This window comes from Dermochelys coriacea, chromosome 16 (assembly GCF_009764565.3).
Source record: "Dermochelys coriacea isolate rDerCor1 chromosome 16, rDerCor1.pri.v4, whole genome shotgun sequence".
NCBI lineage: Eukaryota > Metazoa > Chordata > Testudines > Dermochelyidae > Dermochelys > Dermochelys coriacea.
In genome coordinates, this window is record NC_050083.1 from 2,742,063 (window position 1) to 2,756,397 (window position 14,335).

General features: G+C 45.5%; 1 protein-coding gene across 9 annotated transcripts in view; it reads left to right on the forward strand.

Moving 5' to 3' along the window:
* TRAF2 (TNF receptor associated factor 2) overlaps positions 1–14,335 on the forward strand; it is a 48,711-nt gene that overhangs the window by 9,429 nt on the left and 24,947 nt on the right. For all 9 annotated transcript variants that reach the window (XM_038375024.2, XM_043499044.1, XM_038375027.2 and 6 more), the window contains 2 exons: positions 1,673–1,751; positions 3,627–3,725. In XM_038375024.2, the coding sequence (XP_038230952.1) occupies positions 1,673–1,751; positions 3,627–3,725 (178 nt within the window). The remainder of the gene's footprint in view (positions 1–1,672; positions 1,752–3,626; positions 3,726–14,335) is intronic.

Sequence of the window (14,335 nt, forward strand, 5' to 3'; positions counted from 1 at the left end):
CCTCATTCACTTTCACCGCACTGGGGCAGGGGGTTGAGATGTGGGAGGGGGTGCAGGTTCTGGGCTGGGGCTGAGGGGTTCGGAGTGTGGAAGAGGGCTCCGGGCTGAGCCTGGGGCAGGGGTTTGGGGTGCAGGAGTGAGGGGTGCAATCTCTGGGAGGGAGTTTGGGTGCAGAAAGGGGCTCCAGGCTGGGGCAGAGTGTTGGGGTGCAGGAGAGGGTGAGAGATGTGGGCTCTGGGAGGGAGTTTGGTGCAGCTGGGGCAGGGGATTGGGGTGCATGAGGGGGTGAGGGCTCTGGGAGGGAGTTTGGTGCAGGATGGGCCTGTGGGCTGGTGTGGAGCATTGGGGTGCAGGAGAGGGTGAGGGATGTAGGCTCTGGCTGGGAGGCGCTTACCATAGGCGGCTTCCAGCCGGCAGCGCAGCAGGGCTCAGGCAGGCTGCCTGCCTGCCACAGCCCCATGGCGCTCCCTGAAGTGGCTGGCTGCTGGCACATCTCTGCAGCCCTGGTTCCCAGCCAATTGGAGCTGCAGGGACACTGCTGGGGATGGGGGCAGTGTGCGGAGCTGCCTCCCCTGCACCCACCCAGGGGCCGCAGAGACGAGCTAGCAGCCAGCTGCTTCCAGGAGTGGCATGGGGCCAGGGCAGGCAGGCAGCCTGCCTGAGCCCTGCTGCACTGCCGGACTTTTAGTGACCTGCAGATTGCAATTGACTGGCAGAGGCTCCAGGATTGACCAGTTGATCATGATAGATGGGTTGGTGACCACTGCCCTAGAGGGTATGTCTACACAGCATTTTGCCATTCTCGGGAAGGAGCCTCCCAGCCCGGGTCAACCAACTCGAGCTAGCAATCCTTGCGCTAGCGCTCTAAAAATAGTGTGTAGACAGCTCTTTTAAGTTGCAGCTCAGGCTGGAGCTTGGGTTCTGAAGCCTGCTCTCTCCAGACTTCAGAGCTTGAGCTTCGGTCCCAGCTGTAACTTCAAAGCACTGTCTACACAGCTATTTTTAGAGCAATAGCACAAGCCCCGCTAACCCAAGTCTGTTGATCTGGGCTGGAAGGCTCTTTCCCGTGGGCTCCAAAACCCTATGTAGACATACCCAGAGTTTCCTGAGTTTGTTGTGTTCTGCAGGTGGTATGGTCAAGCCGAAACCCAGGAGATTATTGGGTGTGACAAAGACCAGGTGGTCCGTCTAGGTTGATCCACTCTAATTAAGTACTGTTGTAAGTGACTATCGGGGCCGTATAAAGAATTTGTTCCTTGGAGGTCCCTGCTTGGCAATAATGCCACATGTGCGAAATGTAAAAATACATTTTATGATCGCAAAAGAAGTTTCAATTGACCTTCTTAATTTCTCTGCCTTCACTTTTAAGGGCATGGGGGAAAGTTTAAATATAAGAACAGCTAATCATGAGAGGAAGAAAACTAGAATAAAGATCAGTACAAGGAAGAAATAACTAAAATAGAGCAGAAATGTATATCCATTAAAAGGATCAATCAATGAATGCAAAATGTATGTTAGTAAATGGCTCCATTTGCTGTTTTAAAAATATACTTGTGTAAATAAACCTTCTTTGGCTCTGAAGGATCTCTTGAGAAGCCTCTATTGTCACTGAATCACAAATTCAGCATGAATCTTTTTATTTTGTGGCTGATTTTTTTCCCCACCCCATTAGCTCTGGGCCTCAGAAGTGTGCAGCCTGTATTCAGGAAGGAATATATGAAGAAGGAGTTTCTATTTTAGAAACAAATTCGGTAAGTAAGATCGCTCCAAAGCAGAGAACATTGAAGTCATTCATAAACATTTCCTGTTTTTGTTTAGAGTGAGAGGCCAGAGACTGGTACCTAAGAATGATGGAATCCATTATCTAACAGGTGTGAATTCAGTATCCCAAGTGTTATGATTAGTGCTGCAGTTGATTCTCCAACTTCTAAAATTCAGGACATCTTACAACACAGTTTACTTGTTTAAACTCTGCAATAAAGATTTGTCATAGATGCTGTCACACAGTCTGGAGTGGCTCATGAACATGAATGCCTGCCTCAGGGCAGACTATCAAAACCAGGGTACTTACCCCATACTGGTGGTATGTTCTATAATTAGATTTCACCAACCCAGTAAGAAATGTGAACTCCTGGATCACTGTAACAGTCTTACTGTGGAGTCACAGACAGTCCCCTTGGGCTCTCCAGTCTATCTTGCCACTCAGGCAAGCTGGACTTAGTGATAAATGGCCACTTACTTCAGAAATCACAAAATACTCAGGTTGTGTCCAGTCACTTACAAATTGTTCTGGGGTATCTTAGATCTCACACCAAAGACAACACCTGTAGCCAATCTTGTAGTAAACTAATTAAAGATTTATTAATTAGGAAAAAGAAATAACAGTTATTTACAGGTTAAAGCAAGCAAGCATATACACACAAATGAGTTATCATCTATGGTTCCTAAAGGTGACAGAGATGTAGTAATCTGTCAATTCAAAATGTCATTCAGGAGAGGCCAAGGGGCAACCCCTGGGGATGTCTGCCTAAGGCTATGTACACACTACAGCTTAGATTGGTATAAGTTAGGGTGAATAAGCCACCCCCCTGAGCAAAGTAAGTTACAACAACCTAAGCGCTGGTGTGGACAGCGCTATGTTGGTGGGACAGCTTCTCCCACTGGCACAGCTACTGCCACTTGTGGCAGCTGGAGTAATTGAGTTGATGGGAGAGCTCTCCCGTCGACTTAGAGCATCTGCATTAGCAGCAGCACAGCTGCACCAATGTCAGCTCTGTAGCCATAGCCTTAGTTTAGTGTGAGAGTTCAAACAGCAAAGAAATGAACTGTGACCCTGTTTTATCTTTTACGTTTAGGGCATTACATTACCACTGATGTCAGCAAAACTTACGTTGCTCAGGGGTGTGAAAAAAAACCTCTTCTGAGCAACATAGGTTTCACTGGCATCTATGGCCCTGGGAGAGCTTCTTCTGTGGACATAACTGCTGCCACTTGTGGAGGTGGTTTTATTATGTCGACGGGAGACCTCTCTCTATTGGTACAGCTGTGCCGGTGTAAACTTGCTAGTGTAGACGCTGCCTTAGCCTTCCAGTCCAAGAGACAAACTCCCTTTCATGTACATTTCCAAGGTGTGATAGGGCTGTTCACCAATCCTGTGCATTATGTTCCTTAATGGCCCGTTTAATCTTGATAGGCCTCTTTAATGGATTGGGGGCATGATTCCTGTGTGTGGGTTCACAAGTTCAGAGCAAATATTTTCAAAATTATGAAGCAAAACGTACATATTTCCTTATAGCCTGGAATACAGACATCATACGTGAGATTAGTACATGCAGCAATTTACAAGCATTTCATAGAGTCTAAATGCTAAATACATTCTTATAATACTAATGCCTGTTTTGAACAACACTAATATACAGGTGAGCTGGTTTGGTTTCCAGCTATGAGTTTATCTTAGTTAACTCCTACGGCCTTGGCTGGAGCTGGTTTACAAGATGCATCTCTAAGGGTATTGTGGGATAACAAGTTTGGGAAGACTGTTTCTTAGCAATGGCGTGTGAAGAATCAGGAGACTAGATCAAAGCTGCAATCCCAGAGTAACTTGTCTTTGATTTTTCCCATTTGAGGCTTTCCCAGATAACGCAGCTCGTCGGGAGGTGGAAAGTCTGCCGGCTGTCTGTATTAATGATGGCTGCCCATGGAAAGGGACTATTAAAGAATATGAGGTAAAGACTAGAGTCTCTCCATGCATCTCTTCATTGTGCTTTCTCCTTTCTTTTGCATGTGAGTGGTGATGGGCAAGACACTGGGAATTAAATGAGTTCCTGCTTGCATTAGCTTTCAGCCTCTGAGCTTTCAGTTGCTCTAATTCAATCCTAGATAAGATCTGGCCTTCTGGAGCTTTCAGAGATTTCCAGTCTAACCTAGGTGGTTGTGTATCCTAGTGAGGATGTAGACTGACTGGAGAAGTTTTCAATTACTTTGTATGATCCCTCAAACCAACCACTTTTTCCTTCTATGAACTCCAAAATCACTCACTTCTTACTTCCAAGACACCATATCCCAGAATCCTTCTTGCTGCATCAGCCCAAAAAAACTCCTCAAAAAACTGTAGTCAGAAATATCGGGCTGGAAGGGATCTCCAGTGGCCATCTAGTTGAGCCACCTGGGCTGAGTCTGGCCCAAGTAAACCTAGACCATGCCTGCCAGGTGTTTTTCTCCCTGTTCTTAAAAACCTCCAATGGTAGGGATTCCACAATCTCCCTTGGAAGCTTATTCCCAGAGTTTAACTCTCCTTAGAGTTAGAAAGTTTTTCCTTAGAGACTAACAAATTTATTTGAGCATAAGCTTTCGTGAGCTACAGCAGCTGTAGCTCATGAAAGCTTATGCTCAAATAAATTTGTTAGTCTCTAAGGTGCCACAAGTACTCCTTTTCTTTTTGCGAATACAGACTAACACGGCTGCTACTCTGAAAGTTTTTCCTAATATCTAACACAAATCTTCCTTGCTTCAAACTATGCTGATTCCTTCTTGTCCTACCCTTAGTGGACACGAAGGACAATGGATCACTGTCCTCTTTATAATGGACCTTAACATATTTGGAAACTGTTATCAGGTCCCCCCTCGGTCTCCATTTCTCAAGACTAAATATACCCAGGTTTTTTAACCTTTCCTCAGAGGGCAGGTTTTCTAAATCCTTTATCATTTGTGTTGCTCTCTGGATTCTCTCCAATTTGTCTCTGTCATATATTATGGTCAAAATAGGCATTTATCTTCAGGCGTGAATAAATGGATTTGTTTTGGGGATGGTGGAGTGGATATAGTTCTTGTCCTGCCCACTGCTCTTTTACATCTAGGGCCTATGGTAATTGGGAAGGTGAGGCCATCCTGCAACACACAGGAGGCCTGGTCAAGAGGACAATAGAGTTATGGATTCAGTGGGTGTGCTCCACAATAACCTCTTCCATCAGCTTGCTGGACAAAATGTCCTCTGTACCCCCTCTTTCCCTTGGAACCTCACCAATTCTGTGTTCAGCGCCATCTGCAGTTTTTATGGCCCAGTGAATGTGACCATTAGCACATATACATACATATGATACTGATCTCATTAGAAAAATACGTTCTCATTGAAAATTTCATGAATGGCACGTTTCCCAGCACTCTGTAGTGAATAGAGTCTACTGCAGTAATTTGCATTGTAAGGATTTATTTGCAATCAGATGGGTTAGGAACAACTTAAAAAAATATAAAAGAAAACTTGGTCTGTTGGGAAATTTTTACAACCCTCTGGAAACACTGGAATCATAGCCCAGACCGTGAAAATCACTGAGTGAAGAGACTGAGATAATAGCAGTTGGTGACTCCTGAGGAGTTGGTGTGAGGAAGTGATGTTTTATTCCTGACAAAGCGTTTAAGGTCAATCTGTGTAATGTGACATCTTGATTCTATTAGCAATGCCGTTACAGGGAGGCAGGAAGAACTACGTTTACTTCTGATTTTGTCTTAGTCCTCTGGTTTGCCTTTTGTGGCCACTAGTAGAGAACTTTATTTGCACTTTGGACAATACTCTATTTGGCCAATACTCTAATACTTCTAAGATTGGATTTCAGCCTAGAAATTTAGTGGGAGTTGGGTGCTGAGCTCCCTTAGACTGCTTTGAAAAGCTCACCCCTAGATCTATGAGTGTCATGGGGTATTTATGCAATTGACTGAAATAAATGTTAAATTCAAGATCTAACCCTACTGCTTGTTGGTAGTGTTTCTAATTTATAGGGAGGAGATTAGAGATAGCAGTTTCAGGATACCAGTGTGTTTACTGAGGATTCAGTTTAGCATTGCTGGGTTCCGAGTTCAATTATGTGCTGTATGACTGGCAGTTGTTAGCATGAAATTTTGTGCCCCAATTTAACATGTGGGACCAAATTCAACTGTGGCATAAGTGAGCCCAGCTCAATTAAGGTAAATGGAGCTACGCCTGGCAGGAAGGTATTCAGCTTCCTCACTTTAAACAGCTACTGACTAGTTTGGAAATAGGTTTGAGAGACTGTTTGAGAACTTTAATTCCATTGGATTTCCAAAAAAGGGCATGAGGGCAGTTTCTGCAGGGCCAAAGAAGTATCCTCTGTAGCCATGTGTCTGTGTGATCTTGTAAGATTTCACAAGTTAGACAGGGTTGGGCTTGATCACTACTTGGACGAGACACCTCCAAGGAAAAGGTGCCACATACCATGTTGTTGGTTATTCATGAGAGAGCTTTTTTCCTTGCCAGTCAGTGCTGCACCAAAACCTAGCATGATAAGGAGTACTTGCTATTGGAAGTAACTTCTTTAGGATAAGACATTCACTTGAAGATCTGACCTCTGGTAGCCATTTAAAAATCGTATAGCATTCTTGCAAGATTAGGGGTTTTAGGCTTGGTGTCCTGATTAAATCCAAGTTGGGTAATTAAATTCTATCTTCTTAATTCCTTCTTGTATGTAAAGAGGAATACAGGATTCTTCTTCACCTTCCGTCCCAAACTATTCTGTAGTATTGCTGTGGACTGTAGATCACTACCCCACTTCACCCGAGAGGTGTCTGTGCTCCAGTAGTGAGAGAAGCTATTCATGGGTGGGGGAGCAGAGAGGGCACTTTGGGATCCTTCTGAATGGAATGTGCTGTATGCATGTGAGATATTAGTTGACAAGCACTAGCCTTCTCCTTTACTCTGCTCTTAACAATCAGAAAACATTGAAGATTATTTTGCTAAAATAAAATCAAGTCCATCTGAGGCAGTCCAGTGGAAGCATCTTGGGCTGCCATGCTGTGCAGCTCTGAGCCTGGAACTCTATCCTGAGGGACAAGCAATACTCTTGAGGGAGCTCTGCACCAAAAAATTAAATTCTGCGCCAAAAAAATAAAAATTTTATGCACAATATTTTAAAATTCTTCAACATTCTGAAAATGGTATTTGTCAATACATAAATGTGGAGGCTCCAATATGGCAGTGGGGAGCGCAGGTCACTAGCTGCATGCAAGGTGATCTCCCACCTCCAGCACTCTGCTCCCCGTCCCAGACAGGGACTCAGCAGTGAGGCTGCACCCAACCCTGACACAGCGCAAGGGCCAACCCTGCCCCAGAAACAACTTGGGCTCTGCACCAGGCACACTAGGTGTGGTTGAGCAGGCAAGCTGAGCCTAGCAGGATCCATGTGTAGAAGGGTTTAGTGTGGGGGATCCAGGTGTGGAGCAGTCTGGGTGTGGGTGGCTCAGTGGGGAATCTGAATGCACAGGGGCTTGTTGGGGGAGGTCCAGATGCAGGGGCAATGGGACTCTGCAGGGGGGTCCAGGCAAAGGTGGTTGAGGCTCAGCGGGGTGTCCAGATGCAAGGGAGGAAGGGCTCGTAAGGGTGAGGATCTGGCTATAGCTGGTTGGGGCTCAGTGGGGTGGTCACGTGCAGGGGTGGTGGGGCTCATTGGGGTGGGAGTTTGATGGGTCTGCTTAACAGGGGAGCCCCAACTTCAGCTGCTGCCAAGGGGATGCCACATGCCGGGCTCCTGCTTCCTCTATCTCCTTCTCTTCACCCTGCCCCCCTCTCCCATCTCATCCCCCTTCCTTCCCCACTGCTCCTTTCCCACACCCCAGCCCCTTTTCCCTGCCCCAGCACAGGCACTCACTGTTATACAGAAAACACGATATCTCCCAGCACACAGAAGGCAAGCACAACTGGCACTAGGACTCAGGAGGCGGCAACCAGCTGCAAAGTCAGCTGAACTGAGTGGCGCCCTCTTTCAGCCAGGCAGCTCTGTGCTTGCAGAAACGGAGGGGAGGGGCAGTGGCATGTGACTCTGTGTGCCTCCCCATGCCTCGCCTCTGTTTGGGGGGCAATGCCTCCCCAAACTACGCCCATGGGCATGCCCTGCCTCTCCCACCCCACCTGGCTTCCCTTGGCTTTTCCATCACTTTCTGCAAGGAAGCAAGGAAATCTGCAGGTGGACATGTTTTCTGCATGGCTCAGAATTCCCCCAGGAGTAAAGCAAGGATTGTGGGCATGGTAGTAGTGACTGTTGTGTCTGTAGGGAACTGGAGAGGGATTATGGCAGCTGTAGTAGTTGATTTATCTGATACCTCATATCTCTTCCCCATTGTGGCAAGGTGTTGGATTGAGTGTTACTGAGAGTGAAGGGAAGTGCCAAATAAATATGTCAAAGCAGGGTCCAACCAGCATACTACATACCTGTGTACATTTCTGGCTAGTACCGATACAGTCATTAGGTGAGCAGGGATTGCAGAAGGGTGCTGTGGTGTCAGAGCTCTTCTGTATAGCGTGCCTAAAGTTGTGCTGTGTCATCTGAAAGCAGCAATGTGTGTTGCTGCCTTCAGCAGCAGCAACACTCCCACCATGGAAAGCCCCTTGCTGTGCTATTTCAGACAGACCATGGAAAGTACCTAAAAGATAATTCACTGTTTGTTCATTTTAAAAGCTCGCAGCCACTAGCATCAAGAGAAACTCATTTGACTGCCCTCTGATTATAAATTAGGAGATTGTGTCACTGGCATTTTAGTAATTTCACAGGGGTGGGAGAGGAAGAGGACCAGCTTCTGCAGCTGAAAATTTTCAGCCCTTCGCCCTTAAAGTCCTTCCTCAGCTCTCCAAGTTTTGTTTCCTGTTTAAGCTACTAAAGGTCTTGTTTCAAATGCAGCATGTTTTTAAAACTGAGTGTGTGGGCAAAGTTCATGCTGTCTGTTTCAATTCTTCCTATTGTGAAAAGTATTAAAATATTCAGCCCTGTCAGAAGACAGCTGAATTTTTAAATACAATTTTCTTCTTACTGTGTTTTGAATATGCTGGTAAATGCTTGGAACATGTGGACGCTGCCTCAGAAGAGATTTTTTCTTTTGTGCACTAAAAGCTGTTTCCACATGAAAGCTCACTGATCAATATGTCAGGTTTCAGAGTAGCAGCCGTGTTAGTCTATATTCGCAAAAAGAAAAGGAGAACTTGTGGCACCTTAGAGACTAACAAATTTATTTGAGCATAAGCTTTCGTGAGCTACAGCTCACTTCATCGGATCAATGTGTGTGTGTAGATAGAAAGTGTGCTATGGTAAAGAGTTTTTAAAAACAGGTGCTTTGCAGAAAGGGGGAAAAATCACAGATGAGAGATGCAAAGACTGTGAAGTTAGGCAGTTGGAGCATGAGAAATAACCAAGAAAATATATCCTTGTGACTTCCAGGTGCTCAGATGTGATGGTGCTGGGAGCCAAATATGTACCTAGAATAGGTACAGACAGACTCCTAAGGATCATCTAAGTCCCCAACTCTTCACACAGCAATAAAATGGCACTTTAAAAATACATGAAATGTAATTTCTCTCCCACCTTGCAACAGAGTGATGAGGGAAGTGAATGTTCTTCAGCTTCTGAGAGAGACTTTCTTAATCATCAGCAGGATTTTAAAATAAATTGACAGGGACATAAGGGCTTGCTTTAATTTAGACTCCTTCTTGGGGAACACAGGGTCATTTGAAGGCTAGGGAGACCTGAGTGGAGCATCAGGATCTGCCCTTCTAATCCTGAGAGCAATATTTAAATAGACTAAATGAGAGGTTGGATTAGTCTGCCAGGGAGTTCTGTGGCTTGCTGGTCTGTTTTCAGATAAAATAGAGGCCAGGAGGGAGAAGCCAGTAAATTGGTCTAAAAGAGACTCAACCTTCCTTGTCAGCTGAGTTCAGCTAATAAGTATAGATGAGCTTTCTTGTCTGTTGGGATCATAACCTGTCCTGGTCCAGATTCAAATTGTTTCTTGTTAATACCCTGGACTTTGCATTACTAACAGTTTTGTAGGCCTGGAGCCTTTCATCAGAGCTCAACCTGTGTAAGTGAATAAAAACATCCAGTTGAATGTCTGTGGTGGGCAGCAAAGGCTCCCCCTCCAGAATTTAATTCAATCGGTAGAGGGGAAGCTAACATCCCATCCCACAGGGTTCAGGCTTCAGGATTACTTCTTGAAATTTTGTAGCAGTCTTGCTGCTAGAGAGATTTCAGTGTTCTTGGTGGAGTCTTAGTTCAATGGTCTTTACTTGGAATGTAGTATGGACCTGCTGGCCCTTGGAATTGCTTCACCTCCTTTTCTTTCCTCCTTGGGAATTAATATTGGAGGTTTTGCAACACTGTCTGTGTTTGTTATAGTAAGATATTGCAGCTAAAGCTTTGTGATTGGAGCACTCTGTGATGCTGGGCAGGACACCAGAGTTCTGTCTTTGAAATTAGGAAGAAACTTCTGTTATATTTCCCTGTTGGAAGCTTCTGGTTCCAAGTTGGATTATAACATTGGGGCACCATTTTCAGCCAATTCATAGGCTGAAAATGGTGATCAAAGTTGTATGCAAGGGAGTCAGATCCCACTTTCCTGAGTGGAAATGTTTGTTGCAGTGCCCTGTACTTGTAGTTAGAGATGGCTAGAGGAAGTCCTATTTTGGAGAGAAGGTCTAGTGCAGGGGTGACCAACCTGAGCCTGAGAAGGAGCCAGAATTTACCAATGTACATTTCCAAAGAGCCACAGTAATGCGTCAGCAGCCCCCCTCCGCTCCCAGAGCCTCCCACTGCTCCCAGTCCCGCTGATCAATGCCACCTCCTCCCTTACTGCGCCTCCTGATCAGCTGTTTCATGGCATGCAGGAGGCAAGGGGCCGGGGGGGGAGCGAGGGCATGGCAGGCTCAGGGTAGGGGGCAGGAAGGGGTAGAGTGGGGGCAGGGCCTGTGGCAGAGCCAGGGCTTGAGCAGTGAGCACCCCCTGGCACATTGGAAAGTTGGCGCCTGTAGATCCAGCCCTGGAGTTGGTGCCTATACAAGGAGCCGCATATTAGCTTCTGAAGAGCCGCATATGGCTCCGGAGCCACAGGTTGGCCACCCCTGGTCTAGTGATTGGATACTTCTAGTCTAGAGCTAGGGTTGAAATCCACAGACTTGAACACTGGCCTCCCTTAAAGTCCTAGAGGTAAAGATTGCATAGCTGATTGCCTAGATGTAGATTGTTTCCTGTCCAACCTGCTCTATGGGAGGTAAGCTACAAGGAGTGCCAGAAAATGTGTGTGGGAGGGGATTGGAAATCCCCATCTGAAAAGGTCTGATATGTCAGTGTTTACTTCTCAAAACAATTCAGTGATATTGTGGTGGCTTTGCTAATTAATACTTCTAGCATGTGGCTCTCTGAAAATGTAAAGCTGTAATTCAGTATCTTGGACATTCAGATCAGTCACATGACCCTTCTAAAGCGTTGATGAAACCCCACCTTGCAACCTTAGTTTGAGCACAGTTCTGTTTAAGTTTTCAGGCAACATTTAACAGTCGGGAATTGACATTTTTGGACTCTCAGAGACTTTCTTCAGAGAAATGTCAAGGCTGTTATCACACACTTTTGTGTAAAAACTGATGGAATTTAATTGGTGCTTTTGGTTCATGTTTAAGAAACTCAAAAGATCAAGATCTAAAGTAAACCCTGTTTGAGGGAAACCTGGTTTGGTGCGGATTTTCCAGTGTGTAAAAGGCACTGGTCCTGACTATGTTTGCATTTTCTTCCCTCACACATTTCCTTTCCTGAAAGCCCCCTCCGTCCTCAGACTAAAGTAAGAACAAAATTAATATTTAATGTCCAAACTCCCATACTTTTGGGACACAGATTTGGCTGATTCACCTTGCCCACATCCTTCCCTAAAAATTGGAAGGGAGGTGGGAGCTGTGTCCTGTCAGGGCTGGCCAGATGTGGTCCACAGAGTTCTAATTTATGACTTGTTGGTGACCTCATCTTTCGTATAGAGGTCAACCAATAGAGATGAAAAGTGCCAGCATGGAATACTCCAATTCAATTCAAGTGACTTAGCAGCTTCAATCAAGATGAAGCATTGTGTGCTGGGCCTGGAGTATCCTCTGTGTTTAAAAGAGGAGGGTTGCTCCTTTATTCAAAGCAGGCAGGGCTGTTGGGCTTTCAGCAAGTTGACCATGTACCCCTCAGAGTTGCAGTATTTGGGTGCTTTTAAGCTATACTGTTTGGCTGGTGGAGATAACCGTTGAATACTGAGCTAAAACCAGAAAGTGGCAGTGTGAGAAATATCGGTGCCGTCAGAAGAATCTTGGGAATGGACTGTCCTCATTAGCAACAAAGGAGAGACTGAGATGGTGGTCTCCAAAGAACCGTGATCTGTAGCTGTTAAATGTAACCAAGGTGATGGTTTGCAGAGCAGGTACCTTTAGACCAGTAGTTCCCAATATCTTTGGTTGGAGCTCAGTCAGGCGATGGATGGGTGCTATCTACTATGTCCTATATCCAGGGCCTTGTGTACTCCATGGCTTTGATTCCCAATTTTCTTAGCAAGGTTAATTTAATCTTTTGCCATGAAATGAAATTCACTGTATCTGAAGCTGAATGTGAAGACAATGCATAGGCTCCAGATGGTACGGAATGCAGCTGCCTACCTTCTTCATTTAGGCCACCATGTCCACATCAGGCCCATGCTCAAGTCCTTTTACTGGCTCCTAATCGGCTTCAGTTTAAGGTTTTGGTCCTAAGCTTCAAAGCAATTCATGGATCAAACTCCAGCGAGTTCAAGACCATGTTTTGATATATGAACCACTGCAACAGCTGCATTCCTCTGGGACAATGTAGATCATAAAACCCAGGACAAAGGACATGAGAGCTAGGGACAAAGCATTCTCTGTCAAGGGGATCCTAATTTTGAACAAACTTCCAGTGGAGATTAGGCAAATCCAGAGTCTGACGGACTTTGGGAAATGCTGCAAAACCCATCCTCTTCAAAAAGGCCTTTTCCGTGTGAGAAGGACGCTAAAGTGCTGAAACTCCTTTGTGTCCAATAAACCTGAACCAACCTAAAAGCCCCCTATACCAAAAGTCAATCTAAAAATAAATCAATAAAATCTAAAAAATTAAAACCCAAATCCTTCCCAATCAGAGTGTATACCCTGAAAAGGGAGAGCCAGAGACTTCATGAAATCCACTATGAACTTGTTTCAGAGTAGCAGCTGTGTTAGTCTGTATTCGCAAAAAGAAAAGGAGTACTTGTGGCACCTTAGAGACTAACAAATTTATTAGAGCATAAGCTTTCGTGAGCTACAGCTCACTTCATCGGATGCATTTGGTGGAAAAAAAACAAATGCATCCGATGAAGTGAGCTGTAGCTCACGAAAGCTTATGCTCTAATAAATTTGTTAGTCTCTAAGGTGCCACAAGTACTCCTTTTCTTACTATGAACTTGGTTGTTGCTTTGAATGTTGCATGGAAGGCATTCAGATCCTACAGTGATAGGTGGCAGTGTAAAGTCCTCTGATAGGTAGAGACCCATTTCCATCCCCCTACCACACACAGCCAAAGCTCACAGTAGAAAACACAACATAAAATTAATCTTCAATTCTTTTTGACAGTGATTCGTTCGGAGGATGGTTTCTTCGTCATGCCCTCCAAGTGGCTTGGCCCACAGTCTTCTTCCCCTAAGTGCCCCAGGGAAAGGAGAGCTTGTTACTGGTATCAGCTGCTATGCTGCTGTTCTCTAGGTAGCCGCATTCACCAGCCAACACTTCTGGCTGCAAGCTGGGCTCCAGCTTGCCAACCGCCTGCTGCCAGGCTCCATGGAGCAGTGTCAGGAGTATGCACTGTAAGCCAGTTAATACCCACTTATGAGGAAAGTGGGAGAGGCAGCCACAGCAAGGAGGGAGACAGAAAATAAAGCATCAGTCATCTGGCTGTAGCAGAGTGGCAAATGCCATGGCAAAAATGCTGAATTTTTTTTGGCATCTTGGGAAAAATGCCACATTCCAGAGCCAGAGAATCTTGGAGACTCTGGAGCCCTGATTGTGATAAATGAGGCCGGTCCCACCTCGTAGAGCTATTGCTTCAGCCTCTCTACAAACAAGGCAGACATCTATCTGCAGATTGTACTGGCACCACTTCAAGATTTTTTTCCACAGTTATATGGACTAGAAACTTTTAAAATAAAAGCTGAGATTCTGGAGAACAGTTCTGCCAAAGGGGTGAATATACAGAATATCGCTTGCAATCTCTGTTTATTTTCTTTCCTCTTTTATTGCTTTCCCTCTTTCCCTCCCATGGTGGCTTCTGCTCCTGATGGCATTCCCCAGCCTCTCCAGAAGGCCACATGGTCTCTAGTAATCTCATGGCTGAGCTGAGGGCCATGGGAGCAGAGAAGAGAAGCTTGGGCCATCGGGTTGCTGGCAGAGCCTGCAGCTTTTTGTATGCAGGCTGTTCTTGTGGACAGCTACAGTAGGACACTCCAAGGGCAGCACAGTATGGCCTTCAAGGAGCAACCTGCAGCTGGGGGAGAACAT